This window comes from Fistularia commersonii, chromosome 3, assembly GCF_037954325.1.
Source record: "Fistularia commersonii isolate RoL2024-O1a breed Wild chromosome 3, RoL_Fcom_v1.0, whole genome shotgun sequence".
Classification (NCBI taxonomy): Eukaryota; Metazoa; Chordata; class Actinopteri; order Syngnathiformes; family Fistulariidae; genus Fistularia; species Fistularia commersonii.
The window spans coordinates 2,306,390-2,318,382 of NC_141286.1; the positions used below are offsets into that span (position 1 = coordinate 2,306,390).

The 11,993-nt window shown below is 36.8% G+C and overlaps 1 protein-coding gene across 1 annotated transcript in view; it reads right to left on the reverse strand.

Annotated features, from left to right (window-relative positions):
* mtnr1ba (melatonin receptor type 1Ba) overlaps positions 1 to 11,751 on the reverse strand; it is a 74,308-nt gene extending 62,557 nt beyond the window's left edge. The window contains exon 1 of the mRNA XM_086141294.1: positions 11,464 to 11,751. Coding sequence (XP_085997420.1) covers positions 11,464 to 11,659 — 196 coding nt within the window. The 5' untranslated portion in view covers positions 11,660 to 11,751. The remainder of the gene's footprint in view (positions 1 to 11,463) is intronic.
* Between the last annotated feature and the right edge of the window lie 242 nt (positions 11,752 to 11,993).

Sequence of the window (11,993 nt, forward strand, 5' to 3'; positions counted from 1 at the left end):
CTCGCGCTCGCTTCCTCTCTTCTTAAACCAGCCGGTCAAGAAAGAAAACCTCCAAAAAATGAGCTCGTATGAGTCCAAGTGAAGATAAAAAGCAGTTTTCTTGTCGCTGGGCCACGTGCTTGCAAATTGGGAAATGTTGAATTTCAATGAATGATTTGAAAAGGTGTTATGAGAAAACTGCATTGTCATCAGCATTGGCATTTTATAAATAAACTCTGACTTAACTTATCAAAATCGTTATATTATATTATATTATTTATTTATTTTTAATATTTTTTTTAATATGTTATCAAAAATAAATAGCCGTAATTATACTAAAGAAATACACTGACAACGGTCTCTTTTAATCATTTGCAATCAGCTCAAGAAATGACAAAAATGACTGCAGATATTATTGATTCTATTTGGCCTCCAGTTTCATTTTTAGTTCAATAGATAAATTTAGTCTTTTCTTGATTAATCCTGCCAACAGAAGCCTAACAAATTGTCTCCCTCATTGTTTTCTTCTAATAATAATTTTTATGATTCCCTCCCGAGCCATCAAGGTGGTGTTTCACAGATGGCGATTCATAAAGTAAACAAGCCCCGTAGGAATTTTTTCCAGAAACAAAGAAAGCATCATCCGCCCAACACGGCTTTTAGTGTAAAATATTTCCAGGAATGTGTTGAGGAGAACTAATCTGCAGCCCTGAAGCCTTTGGTCCACCGAACAGATGTGAACTTGTATCAAGCTAACAGGATTAGAATAAGTTGTGTCGTTGTAAGGAAATATATTTAACGTTTGTACTTTTTTGACTCAAGAGAAACTCTGTTAGCCTGGAAAATATCAACAGAAGCAACGCTCATATGTATATAATTTTGGTTTTTCCGTACTGGGGAAAGTAATCGTAGGAGGCGACACAAAAAAATAGCAAGTCACTTGATCATATTCGGAAAAAAAAATGATGTAAATTAACATTTTTCTCGATATGCTTCAGCTAGACAAGTGGAAAATTGTTTCATAATTTAATTCTGTATGAATGGCGTCGTAATCGATCATAATATGACGAACCTTATCTGAAAATATATTCAGTTGATGATCTTTTTTACACAGATGTCAGAATCTTGCCGCTTCCATCTCATTTTTAAATGCAATTGAATGATAAAAGTGTAAATGTTTTAATGACAACCATTTGTATGAATCACATCCTCAAGTTCAGCTTGAGTTCGGCACAGATGCCGAAGCTGTGATGTGATTTTAATGGTATTTTTAAACTTTTTAAATGTTTACCAGCTTTGATTCTTTTCCAGTGATATTTTGAAACTTTTCCCTTTTTCCTTCATTCATTCAATTTTTAATTCGCAAAACAAAAATGATCACATCCTTGACGCAAAATTATCTTTTTTTTGACGGTTACTTATTATAATGAGTCAGAAATTTTTCAAAATTGCAATATTATGCAAACCTCAACCTTTTTTTAAGAGGACAGAAAATATTAATCCTATGATCATTACATTTAATCATCATTTTGAATTACTTAACACTGAAGTTAGAGATTTAAACTTCCGTCAAATTAAATCATACAAGTTGTAAAGTAGATATTTGGGCTTTTATGAGAATTTGAGTGGGTAGATGAAGCTTTTGGTCTGGGTTGTGTCTTCGCCTGAAATGAAGTTTCACAGTGTTGCAGCATAGTTGGTGACAGATCAGAAATATATCTTTTAGGAATCGTTATTATAGTTATTTTTTGTAATTTTCCGACTTTCGACACGGCATCATAGCCCGCAGCATGTGTTCCTGCATCTTCCAACTATCTGCTGTTCAGACCCGGCATATTACAGTGCATTTTATTTCAACTTATTGATTTTTTTGTGCGCTTTTCTTTGTTGTTAACATCGATGCAGCTTTTCTTAGTAATAATAAACTGTTATGTTTTGATTTTTTTTCTACAGGCAGAGGTCAACGACGTTTTAGTTGCATAAGTATAAGAAAACAATACGGCATGACGTTGACTAATAGGCATAAATATGCTTTACTGTTTGTCTCATACTCGAATATGTTGCTAAAAGAAGCGCAAAGAATTGTAATTTCTTTCAAAAATGACCATTTATAATACATATTCTAACCCGCGGCAAAACATGCTGGGTTGATGGCGTATACAAGTCGCTCGCGTCGGCCTTGTTTTTCCGTTGGCCCGATAGCGTGAGGTATAAACGGTAATAAACGCCACATTGTGCTGCTTCTTGGGTGCAATTTCAAGTCCAAGGGAAACAAAGAGACTAATGCTAGTCTGCACAGCGTAACAGGGGACAAGAGGAGAAGAAAGGAGTGGGAAATTGCTTGTGGACTTACAAAACTTCCTAAGTATCCCGGCATGTGTTCTCGCCGGATTCATTTGATACATTTAACCGAGCTAAGCTGCTGAAAGAGCTCATGGGCGCTGCTAGTTTTAAACGGACGCTAAAGCCAAAAACGCAGCGCTTGTGGTTTTCTTTCACAAGCGTACAAAAGGTCCTCTGGAAACCAGCGAAGCCCGCTTGAAAAAACGCCAGAAATTGATCGCCGAGGACGCCGATCACGAGTCACCCGGTCGGTCAACAGACAAAAAGGGGAGGCGCTATATCTCCCTGTTAGCGTAGCAACACAGCTGCTAGCGACTATTGTCAACTCTTCACATCTTTGTTTATCTTTGTATTTAAGCTGTAGTGTCTTCAGCGTTATCCTCCCGGCTCACGTCTCTGAGGTGCACTGAGGTGGTAAAGGGTTGCTCAGGTGACATTTTTTTTGCACTGTGGGGAAAAATGCATGAGGCCGATCCTAGATCGACCTCATGACATCACAACCCGGACAACACTGTCAACAAAAGAAAGAAAAAAAAAAAAATCACAGGATACATATAATTGCATGGAGATTGACAACGCATTACCTAAAATGAAGAGTGCAGAAAAAAATATGAAATTGCAGTAAAAAAAAAAAAAAAAAAAAAAAAAGTCATCACATGAAAAAAGAATTTCAATAATTTTTTAAGATTGATGTCCTCTTTTGAAAGTTATTTAACCATCTTACTTTTTATCGATGTGATTTAAAAAGCAAAAAAAAAAAAAAAAAAAAAAAGCGAAGATAAAGGGTCAAAAATGAATAATCAGTGTATCAAAAGTATATGAATAATGTTTCTAAGACGGAAAACTTTTTTGCAAAAGTGGGGTTCACTCCAATTTTAAAATCTTATCAGTGTGATATAAAAATAAAAAAAAATAAAAATAAATAAAAAAAGGACAGCAACCCAAGATAAAGGGTCAAAAATGGATAATATGTGTATCAAAAGTATATGAATAACGTTTCTAAGACGGGGAAAAAGTTTTGCAAAAGTGGGGTTCACCCCAATTTTAAAATCTTATCGATGTGATTTAAAAAAAATAAAAATAAAAATAAATAAATAAAAAAAGGAGAGCGACCCAAGATAAAGGGTCAAAAATGAATAATCAGTGTATCAAAAGTATGTGATAATGTTTCTAAGACGGAAAATAGTTTTGCAAAAGTGGGGTTCACCTCAATTTTAAAATCTCATCAATGTGATTTAAAAATAAAAAAATAAATAAATAAAAAAAATTAAAAAAAGGACAGTGAAGAAATAGGGTCAAAAATGAATAATCAGTGTATCAAAAGTATATGAATAATATTTCTAAGACGGGGAAAAAGTTTTGCAAAAGTGGGGTTCACCCCAATTTTAAAATCTCATCAATGTGATTTAAAAAAAATAAAATAAAATAAAATAAAATAAAAAAAAGGACAGTGAAGAAATAGGGTCAAAAATGAATAATCAGTGTATCAAAAGTATATGAATAACGTTTCTAAGACGGGGAAAAAGTTCTGCAAAAGTGGGGTTCACCCCAATTTTAAAATCTTATCAATGTGATTTAAAAATTAAAAAATAAATAAATAAATAAATAAAAAAAGGAGAGCGACCCAAGATAAAGGGTCAAAAATGAATAATCAGTGTATCAAAAGTATGTGATAATGTTTCTAAGACGGAAAATAGTTTTGCAAAAGTGGGGTTCACCTCAATTTTAAAATCTCATCCATGTGATTTAAAAATAAAAAAAAAAAAAAAATTAAAAAATTAAAAAAAGGACAGTGAAGAAATAGGGTCAAAAATGAATAATCAGTGTATCAAAACTATATGAATAATGTTTCTAAGACGGGGAAAAAGTTTTGCAAAAGTGGGGTTCACCCCAATTTTCCACCCCAGATGGAAGCCCCTCAGATCTCTGCAGCGTCACGGTGAGGCTGCAGGAGTCGGAGCAGGTGAGGCAGCAGATAAATCAGACTCTAACTGCTGCTGTCAGACACGGAAGGAGAGCGAGAGCCGCCAGTATTTCTGTCAATCTGCCACAAAGCTCTCAGGAGCCGATGATTTGGACACAACAGAGGCGAGCGGCTCTTGGTGGAGCACATCTAATCTGGCATTTCTAATTAGAACATCTGAAGCGCTGGAACGAAAACTCCTCTTTGCTCCCACGGCGGTTCGGCCCGAGGACGGCGATGCAGGTCCGTCAGCTGCTCTAACACAGATATCCCCGACCGCGACTCCCGTGCACGGACGCGTGAAATTCTTTATGGATATTCATGCTGGCGAAGAAACCGACCCTTTTTATTTATGGCGACCCTCTCGCCTTTTTTATTCAAGAGCTGAGAATATTTTACGGCCCGGAGAGCTTACGCTCGGCACCGCACTCGGAATAACCTTTCGGTGTTTTATATTCTTCTTATTCTTCCTGTGAGGCCGGACACAAAAATAGTCATTATGGTCATTCAACACTTTCATCCATTGTGAGTTTCAGAGAGATAGTTTCAAAAATATGGTGCTCTTAAATCCAGCCGGTCAACCTTCGGGGGCGGGTTCAGCGAAATGTTTTATTACTACTGAGTACACGGCAACGATAACTAGTTCCTGTGAGGACTATTTCTAGAAAAAGACCATTAAATGTCATTGAAGGACGCGGATGATAAAAAAAAAATAACAGAAAAGGAACAAGTTTTCTTTCATTGGATGTTATTTATGGAGTTTGGAATTTGATTTTGACAGCTCGGGTTCAGAGAGCGGCTGGGGAAGTGCAGGGTTTGGATGTGTGTGTCGCTACAAATATATGATGGTAACTTTGTTAACTTTTAGTTAAGTTGTGTTTTGGATCTGTGGAACATGCAACTAGATAAAGGGTCTGAACTATTCATTGACTACTAAGTGAGTTTGAGTGCAATAACAAGAAGTGGACAATTAAAGCGTTAAACTTTTTGACATGCAAGCAAAATTTTTTTTTTTTTTTTAACTCGAAAAAAACTCGCCAAAAATCCATGAGAAAAACTTTTCTTCGGAGTTCATCATATAATTCTGCCGGCCTGCAGGCGCTTATGTTATGTTGAGGACGATTAATTACAATCATTGAATCAGAAAACATGTATCGGCGTTGCGATCATTTGAATAAAGCAATTGAATGAGAGGAAATATGGTGAATTGTAAAAAAAAAAATCAAAAACTGAATTACAGAAGTGAAAAAAATATTCAAAAAATATACAGGACTGTCTCAGAAAATTTGAATATTGTGATAAAGTTCTTTATCTCCTGTAATGTAATTAAAAAAAAAAAAAAAAAAAAAAAAACTTTTTCATGATATTCTTATAACTTGCGATTGGATTTTTGAGTTTTCTTAAGATGTAAGCCATAATCGTCAATATTAAAATAATAATAGGCTTGCAATAGTTTCAGTTGATTTTTAATAAATCCAGAATGTATGACATTTTTGTTTTTGGAATTTTTTATCACAATATTCTAATTTTCTGAGACAGTCCTTTACATGCTAACAATCCATTTTATAATCCATTCTTGTGGCAAATTTTCCCGCAGTGACGAGAATTTGTCTTTTAACTCAACACTATTTTTAGAGTGTAATTTCATCAATTCTTTTTTTAATATTCATTTATAATATTAATTTGTCATGTATTTTTTAGAAGAACAGCTCACTACATTTGAAGATTTTTTATAATTGACCTGTTGACCTTCTTTGCACTGAAAAAAAAGGAATTTTATTTTTGCTAATATTTTGAGATAGTTTTTGAGTTTTCTTAAGATGTAAGCCATAATCAGCAATATTAAAATAATAAAAAGGCTAGCAATATTTCAGTTGGTTTGTAATGAATCCAGAATGTATGACATTTTTGTTTTTGGAATTGCATTACAGAAGATAAAGAACTTTATCACAATATTCTAATTTTCTGAGACAGTCCTGTATATATCATGCAGCCATTTTTGGTTGCATAGTTGACACTTGAAGTCAGCAAACTTCAAATATCCAGGAGGATAATTCATAAATTCCAATGAGGAGAAGAAGTTGGAGGTAAATCACAGTTTCCTGCAAAAAGCATGAATCAGAATTTAGATAAAACTTCTTCTGTTGAGCTTATTAAACAACATGGGGGTCCAGAAGATGAAAAGCTTCTTCTCTCTCACGCTCTCTTTCTCTAACTGAAAGAAATACAATCAAATTAAACTTCAAACTTTCAGGTAAACTAGAAATAACCTCACCTCCACTCTGGCTCCGTTTTTTTTTTTTTTTTTTTTTAATATTTTCAATCCATGACAGAAACCATCACATATGTCTGGAAAATTAGAAATATGCTAGATTTCTTCCACAAAGGTCTGTAATTTTGCCCGAGGAAGGAATGAATGACTGGGGACACATGTTTTTTTTTTTTCTCTCTCACACTCCCTGCTCACATAAAAAAGTCAACTTTAATGCAGTTGAGTTCCTAAAAAGGTTTATCTTTGGCACGTATTTTTGCGGTCTTTGTTATTGATATGCGGGGCGGCGAGAGTGAAATGTGGCCTCTTCCGCTGCCGGTCAGGAGCCAGCTGCTGCAAGCCATCATAAAATTAAAACATTGTCCATTAAAATCACCGATTAAATAAGTGACGATCACTAATTCATGATAAATACAATGTCATAAAACAAAGTCAAAGTCTTACGACAAAACAAATCAAAGTAGTTAAGAAGAAAGAGGAAATATTTCTAAAATCAGACCTGGGTATTTTATGGGCCGCGGCACATTTTGCTTTTTTTTATCCGTCACGCCAAATTATTTTCTTTGAATATTTCAACACGTATTTTCAATCAATATTGAATTTATTTTTCCCTTTTATTTAATTTTACAAAAGAATGCGGGTACATTTATGTGATCCTCAGTGATTTTAAAGTTGAAATAAAATGCGAAAAAAATGTAAATAATGAAATCCCAATTTCCATTTTGTTCAATTGACATGATGAATAGTTGGCCCGTGCATAAAATTAAATAAGAATTGCCCACCGCTGCTGTATAATAACTGTGTGCCTTAATTTTTCTTCCACTAGCCAGAATTATCATGTGTTAAAAAAATTAAAATAAATAAATTAAAATAAATAAATAAATAAAAAATGAATCAAAAAAAGAAAATAAAAAATTAACTGTACTGGTCTGCCACATATTATAACGATGCTTCCGACACTCAACCGGCTCAAAGCGCAATGAAAATGATCTTGTCGGATTTGCATAATCCTGTCAACGGACAATAACTGCAGAAAGCGTGACCCTTTGGAGGTTTTTTATTGATATATAACCAACAACACCACTTCAATAAACAGAGGAAAGAAAGTGACTTGTACATGTTTAAAAGCGCTCAATACGCCTATTCTAATGTCAGTGGCCGTTACTCATCTATTTGTTGTTTCTTGTTTGAAAGGAACGCTAAGCAATGTAGCTGATAACAACTACCAAATGAGCACATTGAGCCGAAAAGACGAGTTTTCACATTTGGGATGAGCTCGACGTACACCGCCGCGCACATAAAGGATGCCGGCTACTGTTAAAAGTCCGGAGGCTAATTCATTTCAAGTTAGGAAAAAGCCTTCAGGTGTCTTGAAAGCACTCTCTTCCGTGTGTTACATCATTAATTTAAGTTTAAAAAGACGTGTCCGTCCTTCAGAGAGAGAAATTGTCAAAACTGCTCCGCCAGCCAAGCGTAGCAAGGAAGCATTATCAGGCAAAAACAGCCATCCATTAAGTCCCATTTGGAGTAAAATTATAGAGAGAGCCGTCTGTGAGGTAAACCGTATGTTTATAAAGAGTCACTACTATCAAGACATTCACCGGAGCGACAAGAAATATACCAGTTCAATGTTGCGCTGCTACGTTTGACGCCTGCGACACGCAATCCATCGGAAATTGCTACCGCAGTGTTGTTTCAAGTTTTCCGGCTTCTGCCGCTAAAAGCGCACGTGTCTTTTAAATGATTCACCGAATGAAAACACGCACCGTATATGAACAAAGTAGAACTTGTAGTCTTGAAATCGAAATGACATTTTTCAAATGTCAGATTAGGAGAAAATGTAGTTCGTGGAACTGATGCCTTTGCAATAGTGTTATAATTGTTGACATAAACTGACGATATACAAAATGCTGTTTCTGTAATTTGTGTGCGTTTTTTAGATCATCCATTGAAATATTTCACTGATTTTATTTTCAATTCACTCCTGCTAATGGTTTTATAGCATGATTTGGGTTATTGTATATATATATATATTGCCATTCTCCATCATACATACAGCTTGCAGAGCATTTCCTGGGGTTCAAATAGTGCAATTTAAGAGAGATTAGTCAAACATCAAGTCTGTCTGAGAGCAATGATTGTGCATCCATGACAGGCTTTAAGTTTACTACGTTAAAATTTTAGCACTAATAGGGACCAAAATCATCATTGTTTGCAGAGGTGGTGACTTCTGCTAACCTTTAATATACATTTTACAATCTATACTCTTGACATAGAACACATAGAATGCACTCTTAAGGATTTACTATTTTATTACTCGGCCCCTGGATATTAGATGTGGACTTAAATTAATTCATGGATCAGTAGTTAATCCTCACCCAGCCCAGCTTTAACCTGTAACCGGAGATGGATGTGGAAACAAAAAGAAGACGTGTACTTTAATCACATGTCGTCTCAAGACAGATTAAACAACCTAAACAATGACATAATGGAAGTCCATGTTGACGTAATCTGTCCAATGACCTATATCTGTGAGTTAATGGTATAGATTTTGGGCTAAAATCTGTTGACAGACATATATATATATTGTACACTGGGAAAACTAAAAGGTACGGTAAATGGATTGTGCAATTAGTTATTTGGATTTTTTATTAGTACATCTAATGTTTTGCATCGGGTCCTAAAACAAGGATGATCGCCATTTGTAAAGCCGCTGCTGGACTTGAGAAGGAAGAGTCTTGAGTTCAGTATTTCAACAGATTCTATGAGAAAAAAAAGAAAAAAAGAAAAAAAAAACAATTTATTATTATTATTTTATTTTATTTTATTTTACTTTATTTTAATTTATTTTTATTTTTTTCTGGATGTTTTACATGGCAGAGTCAGCGTCATTACAATTCCAATCATGGGGAATTAACGTAACCAAAGAGGCTACAAGCAGCGGGTCAACGGTCACTTGTGATTGTATTTCGGCACAACAAACACACACACACACACACACACACACACACATACCCTCAAACCAACCCCAACCCCAGATCCACTTACAATAACCGTCCATAAATGATGTCATTACTTTCTGTAGGGATTGTTCTTTCCTTAAAGCTCTCTTTGATAGGGAATTAAAATACCAGCCTAAAAACCCAAACACACAAGAGAATATATGTGAGTCATTTTCATGAATCATTGTTTAATAATGAGCTTTTGTTTTTTTTTTGTTTTTTTTTAAATGTTAGACTCTAGGACATTACAATATCCCAATATTTGAATAATAGCAGCGGCTCACAGTGGAGACAAAAGTACCAACAGGACGAATCTCTCAAGAGAGAAAACAAGACATTCCCACACACAAACACACACAAACACACACACACACACAACCTAATAGAATAAAGTCTGAGTAAAATAGATGACTGGAGTAAAGGATGAAAACAAGCTGGAGACTTCTGATGGGAAACTGGATAAACGTCTTACTGGAAGAACCAAGTAAAGAGTCAGACTACATTTTCACTTATTTGGGAGCGATTATAGTTTTCTTAAAACAGCTGAAGCTGAAAGTGTTTTGGAAAGTAAGTGTTTTTTTCTCAAAAGAAGTAAATCTCAGATTTGCATCATTGGAAAATCTGAACAAATGAACACACACACACACACACACACACACACCTTTCATTATGCCCAACCCAACCCAAGCCATCCTTAGACATGATATTGACTCCTGGTCCCCACAAGGTTGGAAGTAGAACCCAAATGGAAACAAAAATGTGCCAGTGAACACAGATGCATGCATATTCATTCACATTAACTCATCTCTCTCTCTTTTTCTCTCTCTCTCTCTCTCTCTTTCTCCTCCTCCCTCGCTCTTGCAGAGCACTGTGCATCAGTGGATCATTATTTGAAATACACACAGTTGCATCAGCAGTTCATTTAAAAACCCTTCGCTGCAAAAGGTGGCGATTGTCGATGCTGAAAAGAACTTTTCCTTTTCTATAACGTGTCCTCCCGCAGGGGAGAAGCATTTTGCCTCCCCGCTGCACAAATCATGATAATAAATAACAGCAAGATGAGCAACAAATCCGGGGGAATTTATCAATAATAGATGTCGCCTTGCGTGGTGGCGTCACAAAATGTAACCAGGAGGATAATTTCTTGTTAAACATTCACATGTGCTGATGAGAAATGTTACTTATGTTACTCATTTTGTCCTTCCCTGGTTTTTGCTTCTCCAACTGGCTATTATTAGGTTTGCATTTTGCTTTTTTTTTGTTGAATTCTTCCAACAAATATGGCTAAAATGGGTTGATTTTTCCCTTTTTTTTTAACCTGAAGGTGGAGCAGGTGCAGGACGTGGCCACATCATCGTGCTCATGATAGACGCACATTTTAGTATTTCAAAGTGTGTGTGAGGAACAATTCCAACTGATTCTACACACACACACACACACACATATACTGGTCTGCATGACAACGACTCCATCCTGCTGACAGGAGGCAGACCGCTCGACAGACAGAAAAAGAAATAAATAAATAGAGCAAAAAAAAAAATTAAAAAAATAAATAAAAATAAATAAATATCACAACTCATTCAGCAGTTGAGCCGCCACGAAGTGCGCATGAATTAAAACTCATTCATTTCTGCGAGATGCAAACGTTCATTCATTCCCGGCCGATTCACGGAAGCTCCAGCCATTGACGCGGCCCCACGGCGGGATCCGGTCACCGTGGACGTGCGTTCATGCGTGGCATGCCTTCACTGTCAACAACACCCTGATGCCTTATTGGATTTTAATCATTTTGCATCGATTGCACAAAAAAAAAAAGGCGCGTCTTTCTCATTTATTTATGTTTCTTTTTGCACAGCACATGGGGCCATGGCGTGCACATTTCCCCAAATATGCATCTTCCTTACCCGCGTTCCGGAGTTTACGGTTCCTCAGCACGGACACGATCACCAGCAGGTTGCCCAGGACGTCCACCACCGTGGTGAAAATGAGCACGCTGGCCAGCGCCGTGATCACCCACGCAGGACGCGCAACCCCCGGGTTCGGTTCCGGCCCTTGTTCCGTCCGGTTCTTCAACAACGACTCATCCTCCGGCGTGTCCATAGCCTCCTCCCCCCCCCACCCGCCCACCCACCCACCCTTCCCCGCTTTTCCTCCACCGTCTTTACACCCCCGGCTCGGTGTCACACCGGGGAAAAAATCAAATAAAAGAAAAAGAAAAATCTAAAAGAAAAGAAAGAGAAAGAAAACATGAATGTGACCGCGGATCTCCTCCGCGCCGTCACCGCCGTCCGGAGCCGCCGCCAGTCCACCCGGAGCGGACCGCAGCCCGCCGAGACCCGCTGAGAGCACACCTCCTCCTCCCCGCAGCTCTTATTCTTTCTGCTGCTTTGTCTCCCCAAAGCTCTCCGCTCCTCATCACCCCTCCTTCCCCATC